The sequence below is a fragment of the Littorina saxatilis genome, linkage group LG15 (assembly GCF_037325665.1).
Source record: "Littorina saxatilis isolate snail1 linkage group LG15, US_GU_Lsax_2.0, whole genome shotgun sequence".
Classification (NCBI taxonomy): domain Eukaryota; kingdom Metazoa; phylum Mollusca; class Gastropoda; order Littorinimorpha; family Littorinidae; genus Littorina; species Littorina saxatilis.
Window position 1 is genome coordinate 41,454,170 of NC_090259.1, and position 19,191 is coordinate 41,473,360.

Here is a 19,191-nt window from a genome sequence, read left to right on the forward strand (position 1 = left end):
CACAGTAGAAACAAAGGATGTCGCTCCTGGAACTTGATCCCTTGTGTCCCTGATCGTCCTTCCCGTCCTTGGGTCCTGAAGAACCTGAGTTTCCTGACTTGCCCGGCCGTGGGCCTGAAGATTTCCCGGAGATCGCCTGGGCGTCCTCATGAACCCTGATCCAGTTTGCCGCCTCCTGAGTAGTCTTTGGCTGGTGCTCCTGCACGAAGGTCACCACCTCAGGTCGCAGGCTGGACATCAACTGTTCCATTACAATCAGGTCGGCAAGGTCGTCGACGGTCCAATTCTTCTCGGCCATCTCCACCCAGCGCCGCAAGTAAAGATTAAGTCGTACCACAAATTGATGACTCAGCTCGCCGCTCAGTCTTTTGCAGTTCCGTAGTCGTCTTCGGTACGCTTCGGCTGTCAAGTTGAAACGTTGGAGTAACGCCTTCTTCAGAGCTTGATAGTTCCTCGCCTCGTCGTCCTCCAAAGCGTTGTACAGTTGCAAAGCGCGTCCTTTTAAGCATGTGCTAAGCCGACTGGCCCACGTACCCTCTTCCCATTGCTGGTCAGAGGCAATACGTTCAAATCTGCGTAGAAAGTCGTCGAGCTCGTCTTTGTCATCGTCGAACGTCGGAAGTCTCGTCCGGTCAGTAACAAACGTCGGCGCGCTAGCCTGAGTAGGTGTACCCTTCTCGGCCTGTAGCCTAGCTAGCTCTAGCTGGTGCTCGCGTTCGGCCTGTTTGTCCTGTCTGTCACGTTCGGCCTGTCGTTCCCTTTCTTGTCTGTCAAGTTCGGCCTGTTCTTTCTTTTCCTGTCTGTCTCGTTCTCTTTCTTGTCTGTCAAGTTCGTCTTTCCTTTCTTGTCTGTCAAGTCCGTCTTTCTTGTCCTGTCTGTCACGTTCGGCCTGTCGTTCCTGTCTGTCATGTTCTTCTTTTCTCGTCTGTCGCTCTATGTCTTCCTTCCGTTCCAACTCCTTGCGTTTAAGGATACTTCGCGCTCTAACGCGTGCGTCTCGCTCAGTCTGCTCCTCACTGCCAGGAGTCTCGAAAGTTATTCTCCTCGTAGGAGAACCCTCTGCAGCCATGGTTAGTTTAGAAAAGCTTTATCACAAAGGTAAGTCTAACGCAGCTATAGCTAGAACCCGCGAAGATGAAATGGATACAAAAATCCAGCAACAGGAAAACGCCGAAGAAAAATCCAAACGGTGTAGAACAAAACGCATAGCCTAATTTATGGCTGCTTTTTGCGGTAAAACAGAGTGTTTCCCACAGCCGTGGCCTACTTTATCGGCTGCTTTTTGCAGTGAAACAGAGTGTTCCCCACAGCCGTGGTTAGGACAGAAGTCCTCGGACCCTTCCCCCCCAAATTCCAACAAAGTCAAAAATATGGAGAAAAATCCAAGTAAAACAAGACGGTAGAAATGTAACCTGTTACAGAATGCGAAACAACACAGTAGAGAACACTGAGTAAAACGAATAACAAATCCGCTAACCCCGCTCAGCTCTCTGCAACGGAAAACTCTGAACGTACAACAACAAAGATTCACAAACAAAGGAAAGGGAAATAATCACAGTTAGCGCATACAATAGCTCACAAATTACAATTAACATTTCCTGCAAGATGTGAATCGCTTAAGGTGTGGTATATGATCAAAACTATACAAAAAGGGGTAGTTCCAAGCAGAATATAAGTCGAGCACTGACGAGATTATCTGCTCTTAGTTATCCTTAATTGGTGGGTCTTTATCAGTTGGAAATTAACTGAGCTTCATCCCGGCTTGGCCCCCATGTGTCACGTTTCACTATATCACCTAAGGTGATTATGAAACGGTTAGTTACTTCTAACTAACTAACCACACCACGATCCACTCTCGCAGTCATACAATTAAATAGAATCAACAAAAGTATAAGTTTCAGACGCCTGTTTATGTAATAACTCGCCACCTCCCTCGAGACTTCACTCAAAATATGTTCTTTTACGTTCAAAACGTAAAACCAATGGTCACTGACAAAATGCCAGTTGGAATATAGAAAATTATAGTAACACGCTGATCCCGTGTAAAGTTAGGAAAGTATAGCTGATCTGCCTAAAGTGCTGGTTAATGCAGGTGTCACACACCCCACGTTGTCTCCACTCGAATATAATCACAAATATAAAAGATGACAACGGTGGTCAACGGGGTGCAAAGGCATGGTGCACTTAGCTTTGTTTTGCCACTGGGTGGACGGCCTGTAATTAGTTCATAGTCTCCACAACTGCTCCGTAGAATGTAGTGCCGGCTGGCGTTGTTACGAAGCAGGGAAAAGTGGAGACATCAGGCGCCTCACCCAGTCGCTGGTTAGCCGGTTAGCTGGTTATATCAGATGATCCCGGTTACAGCGTCTGCAGTTAACAGTGTCCCGCAGATAGGCAGCGTCCCGTAGACAACAGCAACGGAAGATAGAAAGGCTGCAACACAAAGCCTCGGTGCACTAAACATGTCAAGCTACCCAACAACTTCCACCTTTAAACATGTCATCTTTACATATCTCATTGAGCACGTGGGCCTGCACAAACGAACTTTTACAACAACAAATCAGCCATTTTCCGTCCTTCTCTCCATATCTGCAAAAACCATATACAGATTAGTATTTTAGCGTCACAAAGAGCAAATTATGCGCTAACCTGGAAAGAACAACAGAGAGTATTTCATTCCACAAACACAGACTCGTCAACAGCGTTAAATAATGATTTATTACCTCAAAAAGCCTATGAATGTAGCACTCTCATGGAAGTAAAAACCGCTTCCTCCTTTGAATGGCCTCTGTTCGTCAACAGCGACACACCATTCACCCTCTTGCCGACTACTTTATGCAGTGAAGAACCATCCCCGCACGGCGAAGAGAAATTGACGACCCGTCTGTCAGCCAGCATGTGTCCAAGAAGAAGATGGTCTGTCCTATGGAGTTCCTATCAAGCCTCACTAGCAAGTAGCATAGCACGTTGATACCCAGTAAAGTATTTAAACGTGTTGAAAAACCATCAAACTTGTAGGAGAATTCTGACACCGACCCTTCTTCCTCGCTGCTGAATTTTGAGTGTCCAGTTAACATGTCTCAGACAGACAACCTTGACGAAAACACGTGACTAACCTTGTCACATATTAAGTTCAGCTATAGCTGAGTTCTGCTTCGACAGCAGAAATCATCCCCGTGAAATCCGTGCTCGCTATGCATGGTTAACAAAAATCTGCCGTAGCCCAGACTCATGCACAGGCGCTTTCTGTCGCAATTGACCAAGAGAAGGCACCCCACCGAGTGACACTTTCTTGGTCCATGTCACTAGATCGTGACAAAGCAGACCTGTGTGATTTGCCGCCAACTCCTCAGCGATGGGCACTTTGGTGCATGTGTGGGTGCGTGGATGTTGGTTCGCTGGTGTGAGTGTGTGTGTGTGTGTGTGTGTGTGTGTGTGTGTGTGTGTGTGTGTGTGTGTATGCCTGTGTCTGTGTGAGCATCTGTGTTTGTGTGTGTGTGTGTGTGTGTGTGTGTGTGTGTGTGTGTGTGCTTGTGTGTTGTTTCTTTCTTTATTTATTTGGTGTTTAACGTCGTTTTCAACCATTCAAGGTTATATCGCGACGGTTGTGTGTTGTGATCGTGTGACTGTGTGTATGTATGTGTTTGTGTATGTGTGTGTGTGCGTGTGCGTACGAGTTTGTAGAATGCTCTTGGTCTTGATACACGCGCATGTGTTATATATCCATGACCTTTTAAATCATGCCTGTGTGCCATTATTACCCACTCAATCTGAATATATTTTATTGTTTTTAGTTAAACTGAGATAGAGAGAGATGGCGAGTGTGAGAGAGAGAGAGAGAGAGAGAGAGAGAGAGTGTGTGTGTGTGTGTGCGTGTCTGTAAGTGTGAGTGCTGCAAGAGATGCTTAGGATGTTTACATGTGTTTTAATGCAATTCTAATTCTAATTCTAAGTTTACAGCAACTGTGAAGCGGGCTAGGGTTATTAGTTTTAAGTGCAATCGTTTAATTCTTAATACATGTGATATTTTTATGTCTGTGATCGCCTGACACTGTATGGCAATTTTCCTTGTTTTTATGAGGACAGTAAACAGTTTGAGTTTGAGTTTGAGTTTGTGTCCCATGACGCGCACCTGTCAGAGGTGTTTAAAGTGTGTATGGTGTTAGGGTGACTCACCTATGATGTTGTGTCTCATGACGCGCACCTGTCAGGGGTGTTTAAAGAGTGTGTAGGATGTTAGCGTGACTCACCTTTTTTTTCTTTTTTTTTTTAGATTATGGAAAGTTTAATAATAATAAACACAAAACACTTTCGAGTAGGCCAACCTGATGGCACCGTCTTTGTCGTGACCAGACATAATTAATCCTTAGGACTCTCGCCATCTTGATGTGGAGGTCGAGTTCAACGCATACTCAGATAATTTCTTTCACGTGTTTGCTAATTATATTCATGTCTGTCCACTACAAATATCATTAGGCCGACGTACTCGTGAATGTCTCGTTTCGTGTTCTCTACAATTAAGCGTTTCTTTTTTCTTTTTCTTTTTTTTCTTTTTTTTTTTTTTTTTTAGGACTATTTTTTTGTTTTTTGTTTGTTTTTTGTTTTGCTGTTGAAATATGTATTTAAAATGCATATCATTATAATTATACACACACAAAAAACACAGTATGACATCCACTATATACATCTTGGTGTAACTTTAGGTCCGTATCTAGAATTGAGAAGAGAAAGAGAAAAAAAAGAAAAGAAATAAGAATAGAAAAATAAAAATAAAAAAGAGGAATAAAAATTATAATTTTATATTTCTGATCTGCAATTGCTTTTCGAATAAAACAAAAAGAGGCATTGAAGACTTTGTTTTTTTTATAAATACTTATGCACATTTTAGCAACCAAAATTATACGGTTCAATTCTTTCAACAGAGTTGCTTGCATTTTTCGATTTTTAACAACATAATGTCGTGCACTGTTAACTCTATTTGTTTATCCAGATGTACCCAAATATAAATTCTATCTGGTTCCAAAACTCAATCACCACTGGGCAAAAGAGAAAAAAGTGTTCTATATAATCAACGCTATTACTACAATATGAACAGACATTGTCCTCCACAACTTTCATTTTACATAACATAATGTTTGTGGGATAAATATTGTGAAGTAATTTCCATTGTAATACACGCAACCTTGTTTCTTTAACCGATTCAAAACTAATCAGGCAATCTTTCTTATCAATTTCATAATTAAATTTCCTCCTCCAAAAGCCAATTGCACACGGTTCAACAACTTTCATACTTACTAATTCTTTTCTAAACTGTTGTGCGCTGTGTACTTTCTTACCACGATATGAGGGGATATCCATCAAATCAATTTCTTTCTTTTCGTGCATCGTCTTATGCATTACATTCAGAACAACAGCACGAACCATGTTATATTCCAAAATTCCAAAAAGGGTGTTAGGGTGACTCACCTATGAAGTTGTGTCCCATGACGCGCACCTGTCAAAGGTGTTTAAAGTGTGTATGGTGTTAGGGTGACTCACCTATGACGTTGTGTTCCATGACGCGCACCTGTCAAAGGTGTTTAAAGTGTGTATGGTGTTAGGGTGACTCACCTATGACGTTGTGTCCCATGACGCGCACCTGTCAGGGATGTTTAAAGTGTGTATGGTGTTAGGGTGACTCACCTATGACGTTGTGTCTCATGACGCGCACCTGTCAGGGGTGTTTAAAGTGTGTATGGTGTTAGAGTGACTCACCTATGACATTGTGTCTCATGACGCGCACCTGTCAGAGGTGGTTAAAGTGTGTATGGTGTTAGGTGACTCACCTATGACGTTGTGTCCCATGACGCGCACCTGTCAGGGGTGTTTAAAGTGTGTATGGTGTTAGGGTGACTCACCTATGACGTTGTGTCTCATGACGCGCACCTGTCAGAGGTGGTTAAAGTGTGTATGGTGTTAGGTGACTCACCTATGATTTCGTGTCCCATGACGCGCACCTGTCAGAGGTGGTTAAAGTGTGTATGGTGTTAGGTGACTCACCTATTATTTCGTGTCCCATGACGCGCACCTGTCAGAGGTGTTTAAAGTGTGTATGGTGTTAGGTGACTCACCTATGATTTCGTGTCCCATGACGCGCACCTCGCAGAACTCTAGCAGGTGAGGACTCGGGGCGACCAGGATGAGGAACTGACCCCGGTTGTGCTTTGTGGTGTCGCAAACCAACGTGAGCACGGCTGCCTCTGTCAGCGTGTTGTTGCGGTGTTTCGCGCACCTCTTCGTTGGGCTCGACAACGTCTCCATTCCTTCGTCCTCCACGTACACATCGACATGGTCCAGTTTATTGGCTGAGGCGGAAATGGAATTTTCCCAGCTTAAACAACTTTACAACCCATATTGACAATCCCTCGCGACTTTCTTAGTTTAGTGGAGCACCGAGGTACCTACTAAACAAAGAAAGTCGCGAGAGATTGCCAATGTGAGTTAAAATTAGAGCATGTTGAATCTCCATGTATTCAACGATAATGCTAATATAGTTTCAGGCACCTTACAATAATACAAAAATAACTACACAAATAAATATTTTTGTTTGTAAGGCAATTTTAAAGGCACAGTGCAGCTCACAGCCTTCGTTTTGCGTTTTTGTTGCAGCTGAGTGCATTTACAGTTCAAAAATCCTCCTATGGTAGTAAAACGAACCCAAAACTACCAAACGACGACATCTGTGAAGCTCGACAGTTTCTTGTTCACGCGAGTGCATAAATTAACCTAGTTATTACGTGGTGTACGCACAGATTCGTGACGTAAGCGTCGTCTGCTTTGATGCCAAGATACACGATCAGATTCGCCAGTACGTTTGAGACGGACCGCCCGAAACTGACCACAAACCGACCGTGTAGCATGCGAACCGTACGTCTCACAAGCTTAATAGCACCCGTACCGGCATCCGTTTGAAATACAGCAGGATCTATTCCGAACGGATCGCAAGGAACTTCCAGCCCCTGAGCGCACTTCAGTCGACACCCACTTTACAAATGGCGGTCAGTTCAGCATCAAAACTTGCTGATTCCGAACCGAAATATTTCATCAACCTGAATCTTGGCGAGGAGTTGGAATCTATGGAACCATGGAAGTAAAAACTACAAAAACCAGCAACATCGGGACCTGTTCCCACTGTCCATGCAGCAGACGTGGGGTGAATGAAAGGTAAGCGTCTGGATCTAGATTTGTTTGCATTCATGTATTGTATCTGTATCAAAGATGGTTTGTCTGTCTCTGTCTCTATGCTTACCTTGCTGTACGCTTTTGTCTTGAAGGCAAGTATGTAGATCTACACTTCTCTCCTGTTCCTGTCTCAAATCTGCCTTCGCCGAACTCTAGTTCTACGTTCAAAACATGTATCTACCTCTTGGCACATTGCCTATTTTAGTTTTACAATGTACAATTATCTGGCAACTACTACTGAACTACTATCAGTATCATAATCAATGTGTCATCTGTTTGGGAAAATGCTGTCAGTTAATTGGGAGTTAAGAAAACAGAGTCTAGTGATGTGTTGATTAGACTACCCTACCGTAAATTGCGTAGTTGAAATGATAGAGAAAAACAAAACACAGTAGCAACGATCATTTTTCATGACTGCAGCATTCAGTGATCTTTATGCTCTTGGTTTAAATCAAATTTAGCTTAGTCACGAACACAAAGCAAATACCGGTAGTGGCTGACTCAGTCACTGGGGTATTCGCATAAGAAGGCTCTCTTGCCTTGAAATTACCAAACAATAACACACACACGCACTCATTGCCAACCAAACAAGAAGGGCAAAGCCCATACGACTCACATGCTTGACCTTGACCTTTACATGACCTTGACCGTCAAATAACTAAACCTAGCAATGACATCATACACTAAGAACTGCTTTACACATTTTTCCTACCAAAATACATGTGACCTTGACCGGTCATCCAAGGTCATGCAACACAAAGCTGTTAATTCAAGACATAGGAAGTACAATGGTGCTTATTGGCTCTTTCTACCATGAGATATGGTCACTTTTAGTGGTTCACTACCTTATTTTGGTCACATTTCATAAGGGTCAAAGTGACCTTGACCTTGATCATATGTGACCAAATGTGTCTCATGATGAAAGCATAACATGTGCCCCACATAATTTTTAAGTTTGAAACAGTTATCTTCCATAGTTCAGGGTCAAGGTCACTTCAAAATATGTATACAATCCAACTTTGAAGAGCTCCTGTGACCTTGACCTTGAAGCAAGGTAAACCAAACTGGTATCAAAAGATGGGGCTTACTTTGCCCTATATATCATATATAGGTGAGGTATTCAATCTCAAAAACGTCAGAGAAAATGTGAAAAATGTGAAAAATAGCTGTTTTTTAGGCAACATTTATGGCCCCTGCGACCTTGACCTTGAAGCAAGGTCAAGATGCTATGTATGTTTTTTGGGGCCTTGTCATCATACACCATCTTGCCAAATTTGGTACTGATAGACTGAATAGTGTTCAAGAAATATCCAACGTTAAAGTTTTCCGGACGGACGGACGACTCGGGTGAGTACATAGACTCACTTTTGCTTCGCATGTGAGTAAAAACAAACGCACACGCACACACACTGTGACCCGCACATGCATACTGTGAGACACACACGCACATACCGTTACACACACACACACACACACACACACACACACACACACACACACACACACACACACACACACACACACACACACACGCATGCACAGAGAAAGAGGGAGAGAAATGACAAATGAAATACTAATTTTGCTTTGCTGCTTTTATTTCCTCCTGTTAATACCATCAAGACAAACAACAATCCTTCGTAATAAGGGACTCGACAGGGACAGATGACATCTACACTCCAAAGTGAAAGTAGATCTACTTGCAAGAGCATTTATTTCTTCTGCCTGTCATCAAGAAACAACCTTCAGCCACAAATCGGGTAAGCTTGACACCAGCCTGTATGCTGTAGCTTCAAAAACCTGTTCAATTTACAGATCTAACAATGAAAATAGATCAATATTGGTGGGAGTGGAGATTGATGTATGCTTGGGCCTTGGGTGTGTGTGTTGGGGGGGGGGGGGGGGGGGTATGATACATATACCAGACATTGAAAATCAAGTGAGCTTACTGTACATCATGTAAACAAGGTATGTGTAAAACCTTCTTTTCAGTCCATCATCATTGCGTTAAGTGGCTCCATTACCAGGTGCATGACTGCACCAACCGAATTGATTCAAGTAGTCAAAACACTCTCCTATCACATATATCGAACCTATCTGGAGCTGTGGTTTGAACCATGTGTTCCGTGTGGTTTGTACCATTGTGACCAGGTGGGCATCGCCACCCATTAGGCATAATGCAAACCACACTCACTCACTTGGTTGTGGGGAAAAAAACTCATTACCAACAACCACAATCATGCACAGTTGCATTGTGCAAGTCTGGAAGATATCTGGCAGGGGGAATGTTCAGTGTATTTTGATTTATTAGGTGTGAATGTTGAACGTTTGTATCACTGTTCCTTAAATTCACATCCATGTCAAACATCACACAATGATAATGAGCGTCAATGATGGCAAGAAAAATAACGGAATAATAAAGCAAATAGACTTTAGAAAGATAAGGATAATTTAATTGTTGTTCCTATTTTTCCCCTTCTAATACACGATTAGAAATTATGCAGAGAACCGGACTTTTTGTGTGCGGTAATATTACATAATTAATAAGAAAAGAGATGTAGAGTTTTTTTTTTTAATATAATTTTGAAATGGGCTGAAATAATGCTGTGTGACTGTTTACTGTGCTTTCTTTTTTTTCTTTATTCTATTTTTTTTTAAAGATACATTCAACACAAGTCTTTTGTGTTTGCTGTTATTGTAATACTATATATATATGAAAGTAAAAGAAGTAAAAACATGTTAAAAAACAAAACAAACACAAATTTGATCAACTGTTCTTGAAGCTATAAGTGTCACGGGTCGTCTGGTCTATGACACCCACGCAGTTAGGAAACAGCCACAAGTCTTCTGTAATGGCTTCCCCTTCGGCCTGTGTGTGTGTGAAGCACCTGCAAAACACACACACACACACACACACACACACACACACACACACACACACACACACACACACACACACACACAAGTTTATTTGCATGTTTACATTGTTTTTGAAATCGTTTGAACATGTTCCTGTATGTATGTTTCAGGATGACACATTTGACAACAAAGAAGATAAGTTCTCAAAGTTGATCTGGATTACCACAACGACCATGAAAAAAAAAGGGGGGGGCGGCACGAAGCCTCTGGGGCCTTCCCAACACGACCCTGAACAACCTTAACCAAGAACCAGTTTTGGATGACGACCCTATACTAGGCGGATTACCCGAATTTGGGCCATCGGCTGCTGATGTCAACACATCTTCAGAGAAGGTTCAAGACCCAAAACGTGTGTGGCAACAAAGGACAAAAATACAAAGAAAAGGTTGGAAAACCAAGAGGCTGTCGCGCTGAGGAATATTAGCTCTGTGCTGCAAAAGAGATTAAAGGCACACTCCTTCTCGTGAAAACAGTTCTATCCTTGGCACAAAGCTTTCATTGACGGTGGGTTTTTGCTGACTCATCGAAGATGACCCATTTGGAATTTAGTAAGGAATTTCACGCTGTTTATCCTTAATCCGATGGCGTGGGTCGTGTACGACGCATACTCTGCAAAGAGGCGGCAAAACGTTCATCCCCATTCGGATGGCGTGGATCGTGTACGACCCAAGCTTTTTACGTTGACTCCTTATTTGGAAGGTATGGGTCGTACACGACCCACATCATCCGGACTGTGTAGTCCAACACATGATCCGGTGAAGGCTAGGAGAGTATGCCTTCAGACCAGACGGACATAAGTGCAACAACAGAACCCATCACAACATGGGTCATGAATCCGGTAAATGAACTCAAATTAGTGCACCCCCCCCCCCCCCCCACTTTCAAATAGAACAATCAAATCTGCATCTAAATCAGTCATTGTCAGTGTTGTTCACATATCTTGTCTAACATGGACGCTATGGCATGCTTAAACGGTGTAGGTGTCTATCCTCTCGGCAGGCATAAAAGGCAGTTTTTGGAGCCGTTTAAGCGGGTAATGAGACAAGAAAACGATACATCTGAGTAACTCGCAAATGCATTCAGCATGGGTGGGAGCCCAACATTTTGCCAGGACTAAACATTTTGGAAGGCCGGGGTCCAGGGGCCGCTAAGGCTCCAGCGGGGTGCAGGGGCAGCGCCCTTGTTGGGGGGTCTAGGGTGGCAGTGTCCCCCAGCCGAAAATGAATTTTAGCATTATACTTTATAGGGAGGGTTTAGGTGGCCTCTCCTGACTAAATCTTATAACAAACAAGTTTTTTTTAAGAGATGCATAATATAGATTTGTAACTGACCAGCTGAAAATGAATTTTAGTAATTCAAGAGGGGCTATTTGAGCCTCTCCCAGGTTTAAAACTGAAAACAGCTACCACAAAAATTAAAAGGGGGGGGGGGGGGGGATGTGTAAGAATGCACAAAATCAAAAACCTCCATACTTGAAGGTGTTTGGCTGCACCACTCTTGCTATGGGGTCTACAAAAACAAGTTGTATACACATTTCAAGAAGGGTTTTAGAAGCATCTCCTCGCTTAAACAAAACCTTAAAATTGGAGATGCACAAAATGTAAAACAATCTTGTAAACTTGAAGGTATTTGGAAGTATCCAGCTGAAAATGAATTTTAGCAATGCAATAGGTGTTATTTGAGCCTCTTCTGACTTTAAAACTGAAAACAGCACAACATTTTGTTTGTTTAAATAATATTATTGGGGGGGGGGGGGGGTAAATGAATGCATAAAATCAAAAACCTCTATAAATTATTCTTTAATGTGTTTGGTTGTACCACTCTTGCTAGGGGGTCTACAAAAACAAGTGGTCTACACATTTGAATAAGAGTTTTAGAAGCATCTCCTTGCTTAAACAAAAACTTTAAATTGGAGCTGCAAAAAATTAAAAATTCTTGTAAACTTGAAGGTATTTGGAACTAACCAGATGAAAATAAATTTTAGCAAATCAAGAGGTGCTATTTGAACCTCTCCTGGCTTCACAACAAAAATAGCACACCATTTTTTTTTTTTTTTTTTGGGGGGGGGGGGGGTTAAATGAATGCACACAATCAAAAATCTCTATACTTGAAGGTGTTTGGTTACACTACTCTTGCTAGGGGGTGTACAAAAACAAGTAGTAAACACATTTCAAGAAAGGTTTTAGAAGCACCTCCTCACTTAACAAAAACTCAGCTCAGCTCGGTAGCTCAGTTGGTAGAGCACTGGACTTGTGATCGGAAGGTCGCAGGATCGAATTCGGGCCGGGACGGACACGGGTCAACTTTATGTGCAGACCCAGAGACGGAAGCCATGTCCCACCCCCGTGTCATCACAATGGCACGTAAAAGACCTTGGTCATTCTGCCATAAGTGCAGGTGGCTGAATACACCTAAACACGCAGACACCTGGGTAGCGCGACTCCGTTGCTGCTAGCTTTCCACTGGGAGGAAGCGACCCGAATTTCCCAGCGATGGGACAATAAAGTAATGAAAATGAGATGAAATGAACAAAAACTTAAAATTAGAAATGCACAAAATTTAAAATTCTTGCAAACCTGAAAGGTATTTGATTTCATCATCTAGCTTTGTCTTTGATTTAAAAAATGCTTACCGCATTAAAGAAAAATCGCCTAGCTAACAAAAAATTAGGCAAACAGAAAATAACAGTCACCTCCCTTGTATTTCAAATTTTTACATGTAGCTTATGATTTTATCATTACAGGTGGTATATTCTCAAATAATTGTTTAACCATAGCTTGAACCAAATGAGAAACAAGTTTAAAATCAGTTTGTTTCAATTGAACACCTTTAAAAGGGCTAACTGCTCAGGTTAAAAAAGAAGAAGGTTTAGACAAAAACAGAAACCACCAGAGTTATATCCCTTGCTAATGCCATACACAGTCTTCTGATGCTGCTTTTCAATTCATTTCAGGAGTATATTATTCCAAAATGATTGTTGAATCATAGCTTCAATTAAAAATATGTTTTATTTAAGTCTGTTTCACTTGCTAACTTTCTAAAGGACTCAATGCATCAGAAGCTAAATACCGCTGGTTCATAGATCAGGAATGCAAGTTTTCTGTTCCACAGCACTGAAGGTTTGTGAATCCCTGCAATAGGAGTATAGGAGTATATAACGATGTGGGTGAGCCGAGTTTACAAATAGCAACTATGATGCCACATTCCCCTGGATGACATGACATGACATTGCTGCCCCCTGTTTGTCACTCTGACATGGTGAAAGATGGCTGACCTAGCACAACTACATCTCACATAAACCCAGTGTAAACAACAGCTGCCAGGGATTAACAAAAAAAAAGGTATATAAAAAAAATTAAAAAAACAGTTGCCAAATTCTTCCTGGGATTCGAGACGGAAGAAATCCCACCCCTGGCATTGCCTTCAAACTTTCGGATGTTTGTGCTAACACATGTCGTAAAGTGCATACGGAGTTTCAAGTCGTTTGAGACATGTAATAGGTCTGCTGTTATTTGTCATGTCAGAAAAAGCTTAAATTGACGCCAGGTTTTTGCTGAGTCATCGAAATAAATGATTTGTTGAAATCTTCAAAAACAATGACAGATGCGCCACATACTCACATTTCATGTACATATTTTATCAGACATGGGTGGTATGAGGATTTCAACGCGAAAGTAGTTTTTAAGAAGTTGACTCATTCCGAGCGCTGAGCGCAAATGTCGGCCTACACCTAGCAAAGCTCACTGCCGACACACTTAACTGATCAATGGCTCTTGAAAAAGCATTTTTCAAGAATTTGTGTGTGCGTTTAAACAAGTGCGCTGTAAACAGCCAATGTTAGAACTGTTTTCAATTTAAAGGTAAATTGAAGCTTTCATTTTTCTAAATGCATGCTAATTTTAATTTGTTTCTGTTCAATCGGACAGGGTACATCTTTATCAAAATTCTTTCTGGTATGTCGCATAACAGCAGAACTAATATCTCTAATGACTTGATATAGGTAGTCAAAAGCCTCTTTCCCGAGTTGTCCCAAAGCCCGGTGTTATCCCGTTTTGCTAAAGGTTCACACATGATTTCTGGTGTAATTACGTACCGCATGTAATAAAAAACTGAATGAAACAAAAGTTTGAAGTCTTATCTTGGTTTCTGTGGTGATGGTTGTTTGTATTTGTTGCGCTAGAACAGATAACAACTCTCAAACCGAGGGCCCCGTGACCACCGGATGCCATTACGTCACGCTCTGTGGCATGTCAGGCCTGACAGTATGCTCACACAATCTCAGAGTGCTTCGCGTTGTTTCATCGGTTGACCTGGAAATGATAACCAATTAAAAGCTTTGTTTCTCAGCTTCATTTACATGTAACAGTAAGCGGGATCTGACGTTGGCGAGAAAACGTGCAAAGCAAATGAAATATCTGATATAATTTTTTGGAAGTTTTGCGATTTACAATCGATTTCAAAAGGATATCATCAGAAAGAAGAAGTATTCGACTAATTAATGCGGTATTTTTCTTGCCTAAACGTTATTTGTACGCCGAGCACTTTGCGGGAGAAAAACGTAAACAAAGCCGTTTGTGCAACCCAGTCACCCTGAGCCGTGATGGCCGAAGCTTGTTCACGGCCCTGTAGAGCGACTGAAGACATCGCTGATTCTCGGCCTCGTCCATGCGAATCATGGAATCTCAAAGCTCTTGTTGGTGAGTACAGTTCTTAAGAATCCTGATTCATATTGTTTTTATCAGTTATAAATAAAATCTGTGCGGATACATGCGAGTAATGCCGATCGCATGTGCAGAGATCGGTCGTCCATTGATGGTGTTCATGTGTGTAAACTGGTAGCTGTGGTTCTCAACAGATTTAATTAAATGTACGTTTCAAAGGAAGGGTTGTTGAATGGGCAACTTTGACTGGGCTTTTAAATTCATGGTTTCTGAAGGTTTTGTGGTTGTAGCACCTAAATATAAGTGGACAATCATGAAAAAACGAGAACTGCAAGGAGACAAAGCAGCCCTGAAGGACAGTATCTACAACTTTGCCAGTCAGCACATCGAAGCAGTCCAGTGTACTCTACAGCAGCTGATGCCAGACATGTGCAGTGTATTGCGCAGGCAGTTGAATGACTTTCTGGAAGACGGTGTGTATGGTGGACAACCAGTTCCCTTCCCAGATGTCCTCAACCACTGCCCACTGACAAATCTGCTCGGTGAAAACATTTTCGGTGACCTGGACTATGACATTAACAAGCGGCGCAATGCATCTGTCCACCAGAGGTCGTCAACAAATATGCTGAGCCACAACAGGACAACACTGTGGTTGAAGAAGAAACTGGAGACCCAGTCAAGCCATCTTCTTGCCTTCGCTCGAAGGAAAAGGAAGTCTTTGCGACACAACAACCGCCAACAAGAGAAAGCGGTGTTGCTGCGACTGAGGCAGAGGCTCCTGGAAAACAAGGCAAAAAAGGCGGCAAAGGAGGCCAGACAGGCAGCAACCAAAACCGAGCTAATAAGAAAGCTGACGGCTGTTGGTGGCCCCTGTGTCATTGCAGAAGATGTTGATGCTCTGGTGATACGACCGAGAAGAGAAAAGAAATCAACCCTCTTGAACGCATTGAAGGACCAAATTCGATACCAGAAAACAGTATTGAATCAGAAGGGCTGCCTTCGACTCACTGGTAGCATTGAGGACCTGACAGCCAGCCTCAAGGCTCATCTGGGCGGCACTAATCTTCCAGCTCCAGATGAGGATTAGATGGGTAGCCTTGAAAAATGAAAATGTTCAAACCTGTTTTATTTCTTTGTCTGTGTATATGTGTTTACAGATCTGTCGATGCTGATCATTTTGATGTAAAGTTCATGTTGGTAGGACAGTTAGAATCTGAAATATACTGTTCAAAAAAAGAAACGCATAGCTTGTAATATTTGGTTAATTTAGTTATATGGCTACAAGGATATCCACCAAACTGCAGAAAATGTTTATCTGGTCGTCGACCTTTCGTCCATTGCCACAAGTGAGCTCTGCACGTGACGCATGCGTTATCAGTGGCTACAATGTCAAAATTGCTCATTTGGCATGACCACTCGTCATGCTTCAGTGTAATCTCGTGAAACTCGGGGAATATTGAGCTCTCACCATGTCTTCCAAAACCCATAAAAGCGGATTGTTCGCCACAAAGAAATCAGACGACAATTCAGCGACGAAAGATGGCCCGATTGAGCAGAGAAGACCGCCAAATTGCATTGGGTCGTTTACAAGCAGGCCAAAGTCAAAGTGCAATCGCCAGGCACTTCCACGTGTCCCAGAGCACCATCAGTAAACTGTGGGTCAGGTTTCAAGCCACTGGCTCCGTTGCTGACTTGCCACGAGCGGGAAGACCAAGGGCGACAACTGCTGCTCACGACCGCTTCATACGGCTCCGCCACCTCCGGAATCGTTTCCTGTCGGCCTCATCTTCTGTCCAGGCTCTCCCCGGGCCACACCGATTATCGGACCAGACCGTGCGGAACCGCCTGCATGAAGCTGGTTTGAGAGCTCGCAGACCTCACAGAGGAGCTGTCCTCACCCGCCGCCATCGCCAGAACCGAGTGCAGTGGGGCAACCAGCACCTTCGCTGGACCGTCCGGAATCACTGGAGACACGTGTGGTTCAGCGACGAGTCCTACTTCCTGCTCCAGCGACATGATGGTCGGAGGAGGGTCTACCGGAGAGTAAACGAACGTTACGCGCCCAACTGTGTGGATGAGGCACCCGTTCATGGTGGTGGAGGCGTCATGGTGTGGGGGGCGATCAATACCGCTGGAAGGAGCACCCTGGTGCACGTCCAAGGGCGCATAACTGCCCAGCGATACGTGGAGGAAATTCTGCGCCCACACGCCCTTCCTCTTCTGGCTGACCAGGATGCCATATTCCAGCAGGACAACGCTCGCCCGCACACAGCACGACTCACCACCCAGTTCCTCACCGACCACCATGTCCAGGTGCTTCCCTGGCCATCCATGTCGCCAGACATGAACCCGATAGAACACCTCTGGGATGAATTGGACAGACGTGTGCGCAGGCGAGAAGAAGCGCCGGCAAATCACCGTGATCTATTGCAGGCACTTCAGGAGGAGTGGGACACCATCCCACAGCAAGATATCCGGCATCTGATCCAGTCCATGCCCAGAAGGTGCCGGGCAGTTGTTGCTGCTCAAGGCAGTCACACCCCCTACCGACTTGACAGCCTCGGCACCCAATCGTATTGATTGACTGATTGATTTGAAGATGCAAATGAACTGTGTGTGCATTCAACTGTGTCCATACCAAATTTCAAACAAATAATCTAAATATTGGATTTTTTGTTAATTTTTTCGAAAAATAAAACAAATTTGGCAAGTAGCAACTATGCGTTTCTTTTTTTGAACAGTATATATCCTTTTAAAGATTTCGACGTGTTTGAACGGTAAAACTAAAATTTGACGATTTTCCCAAGTTTGGGTTCTTCAATTCAATTATTTCTTACCCGTAAATTTTGGAAAAAAATTGAGCTAAAAGTCTTAGATATGGAGAGGTAATATGTTCAAAATTATATTCATATTTCTTGTTTTGGGTTCACAGTGAGGCTCCAAAGTTCACGATTTTTTATTCTTGAAAAAAGTGAGTTTAAAAGGCCTACAATTGCACTTTTCAAATGTACATAACTACTAAACTAATTCACCTACAGAATGCAAATTTACATCACTGTGCTCAGAATAAAAAGATCTACAAGACCATGGAAGTTATAACCTTTAATTCTGGAGTTTGAAAAATCACTTTTGAGTACCTACTTGATATTTCGTGTGTAGTTTACGACATGTGTTAATTAGCACAAATCCCCGTATTCGTAAGTTTGAAGGCAATGCGTTTGCGAGTTACTCAAATGTACCATTTTTTTGTCTCATGCATACACCGCTCAGCATGCCATAGCGTCCATGTTAGACAAGATATGTGAACAACACTGACTGATTTGGATGCAGATTTGATTGTACTGTCTAAGGACATGCTAAACATGTTTCGATTTAGTTGTTCTGATTTTTTTGATTTTTTGATCGCGGGAACCTTGATTTTGCTAATTCGATTTTGGGATGTGTCTGTGTTGTAGGTTCCACTGTATTGACACTACGTCATGTAAACTCAATCTGTTTTGTGAACAAGGTAAGAGAATTAATGACCTTTTCAGTGATATACTTGGTTTTACAATCAACAGCCTCATCAGAAAGATCTGACCTCTGTCATCTGTCAACGTATCTGTGTAGTTTTTCTTATGACGAGTAGTGTAGTTTCAAAAACAGGGGAGTAGAAATGTGGGGTTCTTATCTAATATGAAATAAGAAAGCATGTATTGCACAGGTTGACCCCACAAAATGCAACCCACAAAAATGCTAATTACTCATACAGCCTTCCCCCGAATTTCTTCATATTTGGTTTACATCAATTTCAGCTTATGCAAGGCCTGTCCACAAAGTGGCAAATTTGTAGGTGTGATTTTTTTGCAACAGATACTTTATATTTCTTTCTTTATTCTTATCATTATTGCATAATATTGCATTCAATTAAGTCAAGTGCATTCTTTAGTTTCAGTCACACTGAGACGGCAATTTTGTCATAACATCTTTTGACCATGGGATAAAGTTCTACACAGTGAATTCTGAGAACTTTAAAAAGGCAAAATCTTAAAACCAAGTACCTCTCAGGCTCTGCGGCTGATATGTCTCATACTCCAGGAGTAGATGGATGCACCTTTAGTCCATAAGCAAATGCACCAAGGGTGCGTTGCATAGGCAGAGCGCCACAGAACGTTTGCGAACGTTTTCTAGGCAACGCATAGTTTTGTTGTGGCGCTCGCGAGCGTTAGCAAGCGCTCGGTACGAGTACCATTGTCCGGGGTCACTGAAGCGTAACAATGGCGACCGCTCGCCAAGAATGGTCTATGCAACGGGGGTTTGCGCGGAGCATTCTGTAACGTACCTGAGAGGTGGCACGCCAGAAACTATTGCACTGTACTGAGCTTTCCGGTTGACTCTCTCTCTCTCTCTCTCT

The 19,191-nt window shown here is 42.7% G+C and overlaps 1 protein-coding gene across 3 annotated transcripts in view; it reads right to left on the reverse strand.

The window, feature by feature from the left end:
• LOC138949331 (uncharacterized) overlaps positions 1 to 19,191 on the reverse strand; it is a 617,348-nt gene that overhangs the window by 332,284 nt on the left and 265,873 nt on the right. For all 3 annotated transcript variants that reach the window (XM_070321116.1, XM_070321117.1, XM_070321115.1), the window contains one exon: positions 6,111 to 6,344. In XM_070321116.1, coding sequence (XP_070177217.1) covers positions 6,111 to 6,344 — 234 coding nt within the window. The remainder of the gene's footprint in view (positions 1 to 6,110; positions 6,345 to 19,191) is intronic.